The sequence below is a fragment of the Eublepharis macularius genome, chromosome 1, assembly GCF_028583425.1.
Source record: "Eublepharis macularius isolate TG4126 chromosome 1, MPM_Emac_v1.0, whole genome shotgun sequence".
NCBI classification, from domain to species: domain Eukaryota; kingdom Metazoa; phylum Chordata; class Lepidosauria; order Squamata; family Eublepharidae; genus Eublepharis; species Eublepharis macularius.
In genome coordinates this window covers 213,003,933-213,021,093 of record NC_072790.1, presented here as the reverse complement: position 1 = coordinate 213,021,093, position 17,161 = coordinate 213,003,933, and the positions used below count along the sequence as shown (strand labels likewise).

General features: G+C 40.1%; 2 protein-coding genes across 4 annotated transcripts in view; both read left to right on the top strand.

The window, feature by feature from the left end:
* PNPT1 (polyribonucleotide nucleotidyltransferase 1) overlaps positions 1-4,657 on the top strand; it is a 42,624-nt gene extending 37,967 nt beyond the window's left edge. Inside the window, exons 23-28 of the mRNA XM_054997955.1 lie at positions 300-383; positions 985-1,091; positions 1,514-1,569; positions 1,854-1,932; positions 2,608-2,655; positions 4,259-4,657. Coding sequence (XP_054853930.1) covers positions 300-383; positions 985-1,091; positions 1,514-1,569; positions 1,854-1,932; positions 2,608-2,655; positions 4,259-4,414 — 530 coding nt within the window. The 3' untranslated portion in view covers positions 4,415-4,657. The remainder of the gene's footprint in view (positions 1-299; positions 384-984; positions 1,092-1,513; positions 1,570-1,853; positions 1,933-2,607; positions 2,656-4,258) is intronic.
* Positions 4,658-12,609: 7,952 nt separating this feature from the next.
* Positions 12,610-17,161, top strand: part of PPP4R3B (protein phosphatase 4 regulatory subunit 3B) — a 44,521-nt gene continuing 39,969 nt past the window's right edge. For all 3 annotated transcript variants that reach the window (XM_054986723.1, XM_054986714.1, XM_054986706.1), the window contains exons 1-2: positions 12,610-12,918; positions 14,907-14,962. In XM_054986723.1, the coding sequence (XP_054842698.1) occupies positions 12,777-12,918; positions 14,907-14,962 (198 nt within the window). In that variant the 5' untranslated portion in view covers positions 12,610-12,776. The remainder of the gene's footprint in view (positions 12,919-14,906; positions 14,963-17,161) is intronic.

The window sequence follows — 17,161 nt, the reverse complement described above, 5'->3', positions numbered from 1 at the left end:
AAAAAAGTCATAAGGTAGGTTGGTAAATATCAAACAAGAATTGTGAAGGCAGGGAAACTTTCTGTAAATTGTAGGTCAGTTGGTTCTTTTTTTTTCAGATTGCCAGAGTGTTATAGATGCTACATATTCCTAAATGGGCTAGTAAAAATTCTTGTGGGTTAATAGCTTTCTTGAACTGATTTGTTCCTTAGAAGAGTATTTTAACATGCTTACAATCTGTGCTCGAAAAACATTAAAAATTTGGCAAAAACTTGATCTTATTACCGGAACAAGTTTGTCATGTGAACACTGCATTTCAGAAACTGTTGAAGTGCCACTATCAAAAAGGGCAAGATTTGTTGGTCCTGGAGGTTACAATTTAAAGAAACTTCAAGCTGAAACTGGTAAGTGGTCTTGCTTTATTTATTTTTGTTTGTGTATAGAAATGTTTTTACTCCCAACTTTTCTCATGGTTCCAGACATCTTACAATAATAGATTAACATCATACACAGTTAAAATCAAAATAAAATACTCCCTGCAAATCCCTCTTTCCCCACTTGGCATGGATTTAATCACCACATTGTGTTAGTTTCTGTTAAGAATGGCCCAGTTGTTCTTAAAAATGCTTCAGATGGTGCATCCCCTGAAATAGGGTTAATAGCCTCTGCCATAATTTATATGGCAACTCATTCATCACATGCAGAGTATATTGTAGCGCTAAACAGGTCCATCTACACTTCTGCAAGTCTACAGCTGTCCAGTTGATTTACACCAAAAGATTCTACATACAGAATTCCATGTTGTATCATAACCATTGTGAGTAATGGCAGGATTTCATGCTGTAGAAGGGTCAGAAATGAGTGCCTTTGGGCCAGGGCGGGACTGGCCTGCTGCCTGTTTCAACTGCTAACAGAATTCTGTATTAATATAAATATATTTTAAATTTTACTGTACAAAGAGAGCCAATTTGTTGTATTAATTTCTACATTCCCTTTATTCTGAAGGAGTGACTGTTAGCCAAATAGATGAAGAGACATTTTCTGTGTTTGCTCCGACCCCGGCTGCTATGCACGAAGCACGAGAATTTATTACTGAAATCTGCAAAGACGATGTAAGGCTGTGTTCTGGTGATGATGTTTTCACAATATGTTTCACATTTCACATAATCTTGTGCAGTTGTGTGGGGCTGGGATCCATCTCTCACATTACCACCATTTATCTTGCCTTAAACCCTTTGGATAGGGGAGATGATACCATTCATGTAAAGTAGATACCATTCATGTAAAGGCCAGGATCTGAGGAACTACATTAGACTAACGCAAGGGAGCACATGTACCTTGTGTGACTTCCTTGACTTTAAGCAAAAGGCTCCTTCCCGTATCACTAGTGGCTTTGGAAGAAATGCCTTTCAGTTTCAGATAAAGAAGTCCAAAATCCCTTGGGTGTGCAGAACCAGTTTTGTTGCTCTTTGGATCTTGACCTGTATAGTGTCTTTACTCTGAATCTGTCCCCACTGTTCCTGTTTTCCTGTAGCAGGAGTACCAGTTGGAATTTGGAGCAGTTTATACAGCCACAATAACTGAACTGAGGTGAGTAAAACTCACTTATTGATCATGTTTACCACTGTTTTGTGCCTGATCTCTAGAAATGTACTTTTCAAATTAGCCCATGTATTCTGATTGGTCATGATTCTCCACAGTTGCAAGCAGGGAAAGGTCTGTTCTAACACTTGCCATTTCAGGTCTTATAACTATAGATGCCAAGTCTTGCATTTGAGGCCTTCAGCTTGCAGATCATACACTTGACCACAGAGCTATGATCCCTGATCAGCATGTGTTGAAATAACACATTTCTTTTTTTCCTTTTGATGCAGAGATATCGGAGTGATGGTTAAATTGTACCCAAACATGACTCCAGTTCTACTTCACAACTCGCAGCTGGATCAAAGAAAGGTATACCTTCCAGCCAAACTGTAACAAAGTAATGATTGTGGTGGTGTTGTGTTTTTCCATTGTTATGACTGGGGATATGATGTGAAATGGTAGAATTTGTGCCAGAAGTATCAGTATAGATACCAATCAGAGAATTATTACAGGATGGTCCTGCTATATTAATGGCTCTTCACTTCCATGAGAAAAAGGGAATCTGGCCTGAACTGGTTGTCCTTTGTCAAAAAAAGGATTAAGTTGGCCCCAGGGGTCCAAGAGCCCAGGCATTGTAGGTGGTGCTCTTGAGCCATATTGGATCTTGGGGATCTGTCACAATCACCCAGCAGATTTCCATGGCAGAGTGGGGATTTGAATCTGAGTCTCCTAGATCCTAGTCTAGCATTCTAACGGTTGCATCACACTGACTCTGGTATCATGAGCCAATTTTTCGCTAATAGTAGCGCTGCCCTTCTATTTCAAATATCTTTTGAAAGGAGGTGGATTTTAAGCCAATTTATGGTATGGCGTGAGAGTCAGTTGCTTGGGAGTGTCATTTGGACAAGTCCCTTGCATGACCCCTGAGTTCACTCTTAACTAGGATTTGGTTTTTAAGCAAATGCTTGTATACATTTTTCAGTCAAGTTGAAATATTTGAAAGCTGTAAAAAAAAAAGTTGTTGATGTGAACATTCTGTTTTAGATTAAACATCCTAGTGCTCTTGGATTAGAAGTCGGCCAAGAAATCCAGGTAGTGTATCTTTTCCTTTACCTTTATGATGTATGGGAAACTACTAGATATTTTTCAAGCGTTTATAAAGGTTGTGGGTTGGAGCTTTCTTACTATTGTTTTCCACCATTGCAAAGGCACTTCCATTGATGGGAGGATTTTCACACACGCACCCCTGTGGGATCCCTACGCTGCTTCCAGCAGTGCTTTCTAGGGGTCCCTTTGGACAGGTTTTCAAGGGGCAACAGTGGGGCAAAGCAAAATGGTGAGCTATAGAGCAGAACAGAACTCAGAACAAGTCTCTGTGTGACAATATGCTGCACAATTCAGACCTGCTTTTGTGCTACTAACATTTCCTTGGTGCTTTAAATGAATCAGGAATTAGCACTCTAGTACGTTGTTCTTGATATTCATGCGCTGCTTCTGTGATGCATGTGCAGCATTGAATTGGGGTTGCATTAGACAAATATATATGCCTGCTTTGGCTTCCAAACTGCCATCACACAACATCATCCGCTAGTTGTCCATTCCTTTTCCTCAGTACATTTTTTTCCTCAAACCTTGCTTTTTATATTTCTGGAAAGAACAAAATCCAAGCTCAATAGCAAACTCTCTGGATGGGAAGGTTCACATTTCAGAAAGTCCTACCCATACCAGCTCCATTTTCCTTGCTTTAGCCCTGAACAATTTCCATTTCACCCATGCCACCATGTGCTGCAACCAAAAGGGCTAGAGACTTTTTAAAAATGGAAGCTAGGAGCCCAGAGGGACTAGTAGATTGCAACTGAACAATAGCAAGTACCAATTTTCGGGGGGGGGAGCCTTCTTATGGTGCAGTGGGGGGAAATGGAGGGGAAATGGCCACTAATAGAAGTAAGTGCATATAATCTCTCCGTTCCTGCTCGTATCAGATGAAGGAAGGTTGACTCTCAAAAACATACACCCTGGAAACTCCTGGTGGTCTTTACTATTGATCTTGAACTGGGAGCCAATTTGGTGTAGCGGTTAAGAGCGGCAGGACTCTAATCTGGAGAACCAGGTTTGATTCCCCACTCCTCCACTTCAAGCTAGCTGGGTGATCTTGGGTCAGTCACCGCTTGGGTCAGTCACAGCTCAGCCCCACCCACCTCACAGGGTGATTGTCGTGAGGATAATAATAACACACTTTGTAAAGCACTCTGAGTGGGCGTTAAGTCGTCCTGAAGGGCAGTATATAAATCATATGTTATTACCCTGGTGTCCTGTTTCAAACATCAGATGAGTATTGGTTATGCTTTCTCTGTCAACAATCCAGAGGAGTTAGCTGTGTTAGTCTGTAGTAGCAAAATGTCTAAGAGTCCTGTAGCACCTTAAAGACTAACCAACTTGACTGTAGCATAAGCTTCGTTAGATGCATCTGACAAAGAGAACTGTGGTTCTTGAAAGCTTATGCTACAGTCAAGTTGGTTAGTCTTTAAGGTGCTACTGGACTCTTTGACATTCTATCAACAATGGGCCTCTTGAGTTGTCCCGCATCTTAATAGCAAGGTAAATTGTATCTTTTAATTCTTATATTGAATCCTCACATGATCTTGTGAGGATTGATATAAACCTTGATATAAACCTCATTCCTTCATATGGACAGGTTAAATTCTTTGGACGTGACCCGACTGATGGCAGAATGAGGCTTTCACGGAAAGTACTTCAGTCTCCAGCTACAACTGTTGTAAAAACACTAAGTGACAAAAACAGTATTGCAATGGGAAGTGCTATTCCAGAGTCTTCTAGCTCACCATCGTAGCCACTTCTGAAACCCTAGGAACTCTTTTGGACTTATCAGTACTGTGATTATTTAACACAGTTTGAATAGCTGTTTTGAAATGGCAGGCACCTATCATGCAGGTTTGTATTTTGCACAGATATCTTTTAAATTTTGTATAAATATTATTTACTGCAAGTTGATTTTTCACTGCCCCCTCCCCCCCGGCAAATAGAGTTGGCAGTCATCATCATGTTCTCTATTAAAAGAATACGTTCATAGTAATACTGATGTAAATTGTGTAAAATGTGGTTTTGTGTGATAGCTCCAGGCAAATGGAACAGTTGCCTTCAGATGGTAACAAATGAACTGTGTCTTTACCTTTGTAACTTAAAAAGCTAACCACACCTATTTTTTTAAATGTTGATCTGCTTGTGAGAATTTTTTTTAAAAAATCTTATTTCATCATGTTTTTATAAACTGGAGAACAGGAAGTGTGACCTCCAGAATTGTTTCACTCTACAATAAGGTTAGTTTCATTTACTTTCAGTAGAGCTTTCTATGCATCATTTACATATGAAACTAATAAGAAAAACTGTGATGGCTATAAAATGGAGAACTGTGCTACAAAGAAGTTCTAGCGGATAAACATTTCTCAGCAAAACTGGAACCATCAGATAAGTCTCTAAACCAATGAAGCTATGTGGTGGCATGAAGAAATGGCAGAATAACAATGCTTTATTTTTAAAAAGGAAACATTCCAGAGGTATCACCTTTCAGATATAACGACTGTGTAGAATTTCGGTCTTTTCTAGTGCTATCCTAAGCAGAGTTTTACACCATTTTAAGTCTGTTGAAGTCTCTGAGCTTAGGATGTGACTTTGCTTAGGATTACACTGCTTGTGACTTAGCTTCTGGGCACAGACCCTCTGAGTTCATGCGCACTAGAGCATTCAGTGTGACTTGAGGGATAAAGGAACCACACTACCTCCACCCACCTGACACAGCAATGGACAGTACCAAATGAGTAGGAACTTGGAGCCATCATCAAAGGGGGAGAGGTAGTAGGTGTAAGCGGTGGACTGTAAGTGACCACAGGCTTTCCCTTTCTCACCAGTCATTTGTAGTCAAGGAAACAATAAATGGCCTGGCCTATACTAAAAAATAATTTAGATAGATAGATAAGCCAACAAATATTAAAATATTAAGAAGCATCCTAAGGGTCTGTTGGTTAATACTAAACATAGAAGAGGTGAGAGTTATTAGTGGAATGGTCCTGTCCTGTCCTTGTGATAAAGATGTGCACTCTGATAATTTATTTGTGGATGTTCACATAACATTTACATAACATACTTTATTATGGGGAAAGCCATACACTCTTCGGAAACGATCTTAAAACAAAAATGCAGTGGTTTAGAACCTTACAGCATATGTGGAATTTCCTGCTGCATTTCATAACTAATGCTAATCTCTGAAGTGATTCTTGCTTTGAAATATTGTGTAATTCTTCTTAGAGCAGTATGTACTGCTTGGTAGAAGCAGTAGCCTAAGGGCTAAAAAGAAAAATGGGTCAGAAAAATAAATAGAATTTGGTCACTGACATTCCTTGTTTGGAATTAAAGTGATGTTGAATGCAGAATCGAATATTTAAGTATCAAGGAAAATCTTTAAAGGCATGAATTTTTCCGGAGATCAAGCCAAAAGTATCTAATAATGTTTATCAGTTTACATTACAAAATTTTATCATACTGTCCTGGAATCTGAGAAAATCATAAAAAAGAAAAATACATTTATCCTGTACCGGATACAAAAACTTCAAAATGTCAGTCATTAATAGATCTGTAGTTGTGCTGGCTTCAAATCTGACCCTTACCTAGTTGGGGATGGGTGGAACTCTACCCCCTCTAATGTGTGATCTCTGATGCTGCTATATTGGGGAAGAGGGGGGGAAAGTATGAAGATATAAGAGTTCTGTATTGCAATCCACTCAGCAGTGAAATCAATGGGAATGTGGTTATTACCTCTAAGAACTCTAATCAGAGTTAGGATAACTAAGTTCAGTGTTTGTTTTTACATCCATATATATTTTTCTACTTAGGCTATTAAAATATTATCTACACCTGTTTCATCTTTTTTCCCTAAAACACATTTCAAGAATTACAGGCACCAGGTTGCATTCAGCCCACTTTCCCATTCAGTCTCACACAGTTTCCTGCCTTTCTGCAGCCCTCTCCTCATATGACTTTTGTTCGTGCAGATCCTATGGCTCCCAGCACAGGTATTCTGGGGCCCTGAAGTCCAAAAGGATGAGTCTCCAGAATCATTGCCACCCACCAGTCCCCCAGCCACCAAGTGATGGCCATCTCTTGCTTGGCCTGGTGGTGATGGAAACATGGGATGAAAACAGCAATAAATGCAATTATTAATGCCCTAAACTTCAACGATTATTGGACCACAACAAGAACAAGTTTTCATCTTCCCATGAGCAGGGCAGATGAAAATGCCAGTCTCTAACTGACACAAGGCTATGTCAAAACTACATTCAAAAGTAGAGGAAATCAAATACTAGAAAAGCTACAATGAATAAAATGTATGCAAAGAGAAGAATGTTGACCTGCACACACAACGTAAGAGATTTATTTCTGCCGTGCACCAATGATGCAAAGTTAAAATGAAGCTGACCTGCACACACGGCATAAGAAAGAGATTTATTTCTGCCATGCACCAATAATGCTAAGTTAAAATGAAGCTGTGAACCATGTGTTTCCTATTGTGTTTGAATGTGTATGTGCGAAAGAAAAAACATGACCAGTCCTAAAGAAACAGCAAGCGAGGCTGTTCCCTATTAAGTCTCAGAAAAAGAACTTCAAACTCAGCATTTTTCAAGTGGAGTGGATAAGGTAACCTGTAAGGCAAAAACTATTCCTTTGGGGGTAATCTTTATACTAGGTAAGCCATATACCATGTAAAGGTAGTCCCCTGTGCAAGCACCGAGTCATTACTGACCCATGGGGAACGTCGCATTAGTCATTACTGACCCATGGGGGACGTCGCATTAGTCATTACTGACCCATGGGGGACGTCACATTACTATGTTTTCTTGGCAAAATGTTTGTTACGGGGTGGTTTGCCATTGCCTTCCCCAGTCATCTACACTTTACCCTCAGGAAACTGGATACTCATTTTACCGACCTCGGAAGGATGGAAGGCTGAGTCAACCTTGAGCCAGCTACCTGAACCTGACTTCCGCCAGGATCAAACTCAGGTCGTGAGCAGAACTTGGGCTTCAGTACTGCACCTTACCACTCTGCACCACGGGGCTCTATCATACCATACCATGTAAATGAGGTTAATTAATATGGGGGCTTGGTATGTGTGCATCAATTGGATATTCTGAGTTAATTCAGGCTAAGATTGGAAGTTGGAGTGGTTTTATATGCAGCGGGAAAATGGGGAAAACCTAATTGATGAACTATAAGAATTGCATGGAGACAGAATTCTGTATATTTCGGGTTTAAGGTTTTGAAGGCCCCCTTTGCCTAATACCTTAGGTGCTAGCATTAGAGTGCTGAGGGGATGCAATATCTTCAGCTCTTAGAAGAAGAAAAACTTACGTTCTGACAGCTTTGAATTACAGGAAAAATCAGGATAATACAGTACACCTATTTATAAATTGCTATAAACTGTGATGTTGTGCCTGTGCTGATGTCCTTCCATTTGGTGCATTTATGAGAGCTGAGACTAAATGTAAAAGACCTCTCCTTCCTCTTGTAACCTCGGGAAAGTTATTTACCCATCTATCTCAGTGTATCAGCAAGATCCATCTGAATCAAGGCGATATCTCCAGTTTATTTTTTGGAGTTGGGCATGGAAGCTATTATGCCTTACAGAAAAATAACAGTTACCTATCTATTTCTAAAAGATTAATTTTCATGCACTGACATAGGAAGGATGGCTGCCCACGACAAAGGCATGCGTGTGATTGACTTCATCTTCAGTGAAAGTCTTCCCTCTGCACATGCAAGGTTAGGAGTGGATGGTTCCCCACTCTCTGCTGCCACAATGTGGAGTTCCTCCATGAATGCAATGAGTCCATCTTTGGGGGGTTGGGGGGGGGATCAGTAAGCAAAACATGCCCTATTTTCCCCTAAACTCTTCTGGCTACTTTGTGGACTATGCTATCCCCTGGGGGTATCAGCTTCTGTATGGCATTTTCTTCATTAACTTCCATTTAGGACATCTAATTCTTCATACAAGATAGATACTGTGATGTGACATCACATTTAGAGTGGTCTAAAAGTTTAACCAGTGTTGGTTTCAATACAGCTGTTAACTACCCTTGTTTTTAAGCATTGTGACAAATTCTTCACACCCATCTGCTAAACTCCCTGAAGGTATTATAAAGGTGCTGGGCTTTCTAAGTCCATTAGAAAAGAAAATTTGAGGGTTATGTTGGGAGTGTTTGGAGTTTTGTTTTCCCTTGCTGTCATTGATGTTTTATAAGTAGTTCTAAAGGAAGAGAGTGACTTCCCTCATGTATGTTTGTTTACAATCAAGGTGAAAATGTATTCTATGATTTGAGAATCGGTTAGGATTTTGGGATTAGATTTGTAGTGTTTGAGAATCTCTAGCAAACTGAGATTCCAGAGAGATGTTAGTCTGCTGTAGCCACAGTAAATGTTTTATGGCATCTTAAAGAACTTCTTGCAGCATATGTTCATAAGCCAAGACCCATTCCATCAATGTATGAAGTGTTATAGTCAGTTGGTTAAGAGGTATTTAAAGCTACAAATGGCAGAAGGGGTTTAGGGGTGTTACTACAAAGAAAGCCTGCAAAGCCTCAGTGTCCCAGGGCATAGATGTTATATTACATTGCACAAATGAAAATAGGATCCAGTTCAAAGAGTAAACGACCCAGTCTGAGTGGGAGTGGGCCACTCCAACTGTTAAATTAGCCAAGTTGGAAGGTTCTGAATAGGATACATAAAGAGTTTCAGTGGGCAACATCAGGAACAAACTACTGAGTTGTAATCCATATGTAGACTTGATATGATTAGACTCGAACTCAGCAGGGATTAGGGATAGTTAGCTTACTATTAGGGTTGCTGACTGCCCAGAAAGGGAAAAATCCTATTCCTTTAACAGACTAATGGGATGTTGCTTCCATACTGAGAAAAACTTTAGCTGTCAAAATTAAACCTCTGTTAAAGGGACATTTCTCCAGGCCTATTGGCAACCCCACTTACTGCAGAAAGTAAATGTCCTTCCTTACTTGACTACTATTTAACTAAATAATCAACAGTTGGAAGTGATCCACAGTGCAGTAGGATTGTTCACTTTTTATGCTAGAACTTTTCACATGTGCTTTGCAATGTAATACAACAAATCTGGGGCCTCAGAAACTCAGTCTTTTGACCTTTGTAATCTTGCTCATTGCTCCTTTCTGCTGTGATATAAATCTCTCTGCCAACCGAGTGTAACATTTCGTGTAGCTGAGGAAATGAACTCTGGTTCATAAAAGCTTGTGCTGCAATAAATCTGTTGATCTCCAAGGTGCTATGGAGACTCTGTTGATCTAGTGACCTCTGCAATGGCAATTTATAGGGCACTATGTTTAAGATAAGTATGTTGTGTCTTGTAGTCAGGGTCTGCCGAGCCATAGAGGCAAGCTAGGCCACTGCCTAGGGTTCCAAAATTACATGGTTAAGGTAGATGTCCCTGGAAGCATCTGCTAGAGAGCAGTTGCCTGTACTTACAGAGAAGGCACACACACAGGGAAGTAGTATTTGTAGTTACTGTGTGAAGGAATACCATTGGCTGTCTAGTAGGTACTGTAGGGCTGAGGCTCAGATGACATCAGTGGTCAGAGTTGTTTAGACAAGGTACCAATCTTTTGGTGGACTTATTCATGGAAGCATAGACAATTGTAATGAGAAGTGCTCCAAGATCTGCATTCTGGGTTATGGATGAGATCAGTCAGTTGTCAGTTCAAATGTTACGTTGAAGAAAATGACTGTTCACAAAAGCACAAGTGCCCAGTCTAATGGTTTAATTTGCATCTTTAGAACTACAGTAAAGGTTTATAGGGAAAGTATATAAAGAATAAGTAGAGTCCTCCCTCCAAACTTGCCATTTCCTCCAGATGAATTGATCTCTGTAGTTTGGGTATCAGTTGTAATTCTGAGAGGATTCCAGACCCTATCATGATTGGTAAACCCTATGGAAAACTCAAATGTTTGCACACAATTTTGTGTCATTTTGGTTGGTGGTATTAAAAGGTATTATATGGCTTCTGTTAGCGTAACTGAGAATGGGCTGCCTACTAGCAGAGACCATTGAAGGCAGGAAAAGGAAATCTTGGTTGTGTTAACCTCTCCTGAGTTTTGTTTTCCCTTCCCACCCTCCATGAACTGTAGCCAAGTGCCAGCATAATAAAGAGAAATGCCATTATTTCCCCCTTCTGTTTCAGTTACAACTAAAGTACCAGATTGGTTTTGCTTTTTCATTCATTAATAAATGCACATCCCTACTTTGAACAGCTATAAACAATTATTTCTTCTGTAAAGATCCGTAGGAACTATAATGGAATGGGCAGACTAGGAGCAGTAGGACTTTCCAACAGAGTTCATATCACAGTAACCAATGTGCAATTTCCAGGATTCATTCGGTGGGAGAAGCCTCAACAGTTAAATCAGCATAAAATTACTAAAAAGTGTGTAGCTTGTCCTTTGAATACAGCTAAAAATGCATGTATATACATATGGAATACAGTAGCTAGGCATTCCCAATTTTAAAGTATTGCTGCTGTATGGGAATGTGGTATCTTGTTACGATGGGTAGATATTAAGTTAATCAGCAACTTATCTCCTATTTTGGACAGTGAAAGTCTGGATAATCTATCTGCTGGGGTAGCTGTGTTAGTCTGCAGCAGCATAAATAAATTGTATGGTATCTGATTAATTGAACTTTGTCTTACAAAATGTTTTATCTGCCACCATCTTTTGTTGATGTTATTGCCCCATGAACCTTTTGAGAATAAAATGCTTAGTACTTTTAAAGCTAAATAGTGAAGTATTAGTGCTTCAGTGAGAAAGGCAGACTATAACATAAATAAATAACATAAATAATAAAAATACATAATTACAAATTAGTAACAGGGTCCTCCAAAACTGTTTTTCAAAGTGTTTTCAGACTCTAGCTGATGAAAAATGAAAATACAGAAACATGATCCTAATTAAACCCTTCTGAATCCGATGAAGTAAATAGCTCTAGAAAAGTGTGACTGCTTAAGATGTAAAGATATACCAAATAATTTTCTTCCCAGAAGCATAGTCAAACTCCTCCCTCCATTTAGAACTATGCTGTTCCTGCGGTGGAGCAGAGAAATACTATGGAGAGATTTTTACCAAGGAGTTGTGTATTCTAGGAGGTTGTGTACAGTATTCTTGTCAATTGATTGCTACTCCAGGGGGAGGTGAGTCATGCCCATTTTGACCTTTTCTGAGGAGCTTGTTTTCCTTTGGCTTCTGTATAGCAAATACACACCTCGCTGTTGCATTGTTGAGTCTTCCTGCCTCATTTTGTAGTAACATTTCCCTCCCAATCTCTCTCTCTCTCTCTCAGAGAGACAGAGGGCACACTTCATATAACGCACAAACTGTAATCCTCACATGTTCTTATGTCATAGTAAATCAGTTTCTAAGTCGGTCGACAATAATTCGGGTAGGCAGCCGTGTTGGTCTACGGTAGAACAGGATTTTGAGTCCGGTGGTACCTCAGAGACCAGCAAGATTTTCGGGGTATAAGCTTTCCAAAGTCAGAGCGTCTTTCTTCAGATATCTGAATTTGAGGTATCTGAAGAAGAGAGCTCTGACTCGGAAGTTTGTATCCTGAAAACCCTGTTGGGCTCTGAGGTGCCACTGGACTCAGATCTTGCTGTTAAGGCGTTCAAAGACTTGTTAAGAGAGAGGAACAAGCGCGCCGCCTCTCAGTAGCACCACCACCATAAGGGCAAAGCGACACAACGGGAATCCTTCCCGCCCTCCGAGGAAGAGAAGACGCAGCGCGCATGCGCAGGTTCTTCGCCGACCTTGCCTGCAGCTTCGCGCTCTCGCCGGCGCCCAATGCTTCGTTCCGTGTCGGCCGCCGTAGCCCCTGCTAGTGGAGCCCGTGGAGGCCTTCTGCCCCCCTCCCTCCCCTGCTCTGAGAGGAAGAGAAAGGCAGGGACGGGACAGGAATCGGATTACAAGATGGCGGCTGCGCCGCGGTGGTAGTCCCTGTTGCTGCTGGTACCGTGGAAGAGGAGCGGCGGCGGCGGGCCCGGGCGCCATGAAAAGCGACATGTTAAAGGCTTCCTGAGAGACTCCCCTTGTCCCTGGTCCCCCGGCCGGGCCGGGCCCCCACCATGTCGGACACCCGGCGGCGGGTGAAGGTCTACACGCTCAACGAAGAGCGGCAATGGGACGACAGGGGAACCGGGCACGTCTCCTCCACTTACGTGGAACGACTCAAGGGGATGTCGTTGCTCGTCCGGGCCGAGTCGGATGGTGAGGAGGGGAAGGGAAGATAATGGAGCCAGCAGGCCCTACCAGCTGTTGGCTGCCTGGGACAATAGAGAAGTGCAAGGGAGGGGGAATGGTCTCCGAGCCCGTAGGTGTCCTCAGGCGGAACTGGGCCCCGGGCCACACTCTCAGTCCCACCCCAAAACCTGTGTGTTAGGAGACAAGCTTCCCGAAGGATGCGCCTGTGATCGCTTTCTCTCACGCATGTATCTTCCCACCCTGAGAAAAGATGTAAATGTCGAAATACTGGGGATCCCCTCCCCCCCCCCGGATAGCGTCAGCAACCCGTATATTGTGCCTTTCTTTCAGACCCAAAGGGAAATAGCTTTGTGAGACCTTCCAGTGATCTTTCTCCTTGTAAATATATTTGCAAAAGTTACTGGGTTACTTGACCTCCACATGTATCTGTATTAGTTGGTGAGAACTGAGGATGAACCAAATTTCAGAAAACTTCCCTTTCTGGTCACCTGAAAGCATTATTTACTTACTATAAGTGTTGGGGAGCAGCTTTTTAGAGGCCTGTTATAACACTATAATGCTGTGCTTTTCTTTTCCCCAGGAAGTTTGCTTCCAGCCTTCTCACTTCTAGCCTGTCCAGACATGAATTAATCTTGAGAATTTCCCTGTTGATTCCTTCACTTCTAGAAAGTTTTTTCCTAAAGCTTGTGCTAAGGAGACAAATAGTGCACAGAGAGCCCAGATTTTATATATTACTTGTAGTTCAAAAGATGCCTTCAGGGACTTTGCTTTCCACAGCGTCTGTCAGTTTTCTTGGACTAAACCAATGATCTTTGAAGTGAGACTGGCTTCTAAATTTACTATACTTTTCAACACCCAGTTGCAAAGTAATTCCATACTTCTTTTCTCTCCCCAGCACTATATGCAGGAATCTTGTCAGTTAACACTGAACATGGTTATATTGTACTTTCATTATTAATATTATTTAAAAATCTGTAGCATTACTAAGCAATAGGCAGTAATTCATGGCCATTTTACACCTTGTGCAAATCTAAATGGTCACATTTTACAGCTCACCCTTTTATTCCATTCTCCTGGCCTTGCAGCCCAACTGCAAGACAGTGATGGCCCACAGTTTGAGAACCACTAGATTAAAACTAACAGTGCAATCCTAAACAGAGTTATGATCTTCTGAGCACATTGACTTTAATGGACTTCTAAGGGTGTAACTGTTTAGAATTACACTTTACATTTTTTAATGTAAGAAACTGTTGCCTACAAGTGAGGAATGAGATCTCTCAGCTTCTCGCTTTTATCCAGATAACACCTTGTCCTGGGTGATGGGGGAATAAGAAAATCTCACTGTTCTGTGTATTATATGAAATATTATTTTAAAAGTGTCCTCGGATTTTGAATATTTGTGTTCACTTAGTAGTGAAAGAAGGTAGGAAAATACTTTTATTGGTGAGAAGGGTTCTTCTCTCTTGAGGGGGAGAATTGAAAATGTTTTCTATTCCAGTATTTTTGTAGCAACGGTTTAAATCTTACTGTGCCATATTATTGTCTTTAAAGATCAGGAAAGCTGTTTTTAGAAGAAAATGTATTGGCAACACTGCTAGCGAACAGGTGTTAATGTGCTAAATAAACCTTGTGAGGGCTGGAAAAGATTACTCGAGAGCTGTTGCCTCGCTACATGTGCTGCTTAGACACACACATAATACAGTCTAGGTTTTCAGAGTTCAGTGTTCTGAAAGTAACATGAGCACAACAGTTTGTTAGTACTATAAGAAGATAAAAATATAAAGCTCTTGTGTACGTAAATTAATTTGTGACTTTATTTTGGAACAGGTTTGCAGAAGAATGTGCATGCACTTTCACATTTTGTTATGATCTCTTCCTTTGATCATTGTACAATTTGTTTTATAATAAAATATAGTGGTCTAAAACAGTAGAAGCAGTAGAAGTATTGCAGCTTTCCTAAGGTTCCTAATCTGTATTTCTTGTCAACTTTTCAGGTTCACTATTGTTGGAATCAAAGATAAATCCGAACACTGCGTATCAAAAGCAGCAGGCATGTATTAGCTTCTTGTTAAAAGATTCTGTTTTGTTACTGTTGAACAAAGAATGAGAAACTTGGCATTTTCTACAGTGGCAGAATATATTAACTAGAGACGTTTTATTCTTAGGTTTCTTAACATTTTTCATATAGAAAGTAATTTACTTTTAAAGCTGTTATTGATCCATTCAATTTTAATATAAGGCAAGGGAGAGGTATGTTTATGTACCGTAGAGGAATTGCAGGTACATAATTGTTTTATTTTTGCTATTAATATGCAGGATTTTGAAATTCTGGATCTCATATGGAGTTCTCCATCATAGTGAATTTAATTGGGCTGTAGTCTACATTTTACATTCTGCTAGACCAAGAAAAGTTAGTCAGTCTGAGTAACATGTTCCATATGCTTGTGCTTTTCTAGAGTTGAGATTCTGAGGTAAAGTCATAAAATAATTTATTCAAAAATATGTATCAAAATAATGTATTCAAAAATATGTATCTACTTTTTCTATCTTTAAAATTGTTAGTGTGTGTTCTGCTTTTTACCAACAATATAACACTAATGTGCCTTTTAATTGCTGTGTTTCTGGGTTCTCAGTTGATGTAGGTCTTTGCCACTTAAATACCGCCAGCTGGATATTCCTCCTGTTTTTCTGTCTGCCTGGAATTGCAAAATTGATAGGGGAAGGGATGTCACTGTCAAGCATCTTTTAGGCCAGGGGTGGGCAAAGTGCGGCCCGCGGGCCACATGCGGCCCGCTACAGAGTTTTTTGTGGCCCGCCAAGACACTCAGAAAAATCCGCCTTGAACCGAGATTTCCTTCTAAAATTAAATGTGCTTGCAGCTATAGATGATATGAAATTAGCACAATAAATAAATTGAATAAAACTACCACTATTTTATTTAATTTATATTTATTTATTTTTATGATACAATTTATACCTTTTCTGAAATGCAAAGTTAACTAATGAATGCAATCATTTTAAAAGGTGCGGCCCTCCGCTAACCTCTGCTCCCACAAAGTGGCCCCCGAGCCAAAACAATTGCCCACCCCTGTTTTAGGCCATAGAGCTGCTGTAGCATAGTGGTTAGGTTGCAAATCAGGACTCTGCTGATTTGAATCCCTCTACTGCTATGAGCTCAATAGGTGGCCATGGGTAAGCCACTCATCTCAGCCCCAGTTCAATAACACTGATTTTGTTCACTGCTCTGAGTGGGGAACTAATCTGTCTAGAAGAGCAGTATATAAGCACTGTTGTTGTTGTTGTTGTTGTTATTTATTAATAATAATTATTATAGTAATTGGCTGATATGGTCCACCCAAGTTGGTGGGTTAGATGTTGTGCATGTCTGAATATCTGTACGTTATACATAATTGCTTTTTCACTATGGTAATTTCTATGTACTTGTTTCCAGAATATCTTAACCTGGCTGTTTAAGCAGGATAAATGTTATAGTTGTGATCGTATTGCATTAAGATCAGTTGCAAAGGGCAGTGTTAAGGTCATGTTCACATGAACAGCTACTATGCAGATTGAAAACTTGCTCACTCTTCAGTTCACATAACAGTACAGGAAACTGTTTGTGTCTGTATTTTGTAAAGAAAGGAATACCTAACTTGTTTGAGTGTAAATGTAGTCTTCATACATAATAATGATAGAAAGAAAGGAGATTATAGACAAATCTAAGTGTTATGGACATATTATTTTGTAAGCCGCCTTGAACTATGTGGAAAGGTGGGGTATAAATGTTTTAATTAATTAACTTTCTAGTTCTTTATTGAATTTGAAGATTGGCTGCTATGAATACCTTGCCCTTATATGGTGAATTAAATTTAGTAGTGTTTGGGATATCCTAGAGACATTTTTCCGTTTGTATAATTTCTTGCTCTATGTCTTCATGGAAGCTTCTATGATGGAGGAATTCCGTTGACTTCATTAGCACCCTTGCTGACAGTGGAATCTATCTTGTAAGAAACTGATTACAGGATCCAGGATGACATAACTAAATTTAATTTATAAATAGTAGCTTTACTTGAGAACAAACCAAATTAAACAGTTTTAATTCACTTGTTACCCTTTCTGATATTAGCTTATATACCTGAACTTAAACATCTTGGGATAGTACACAGTAATAATTAGTTCTGTGTTGTAAACTTGCATGTCATTTTCTTACAATAAAGAGCTGCTGTCCCACTTTTTCAGTGTGTCTCAT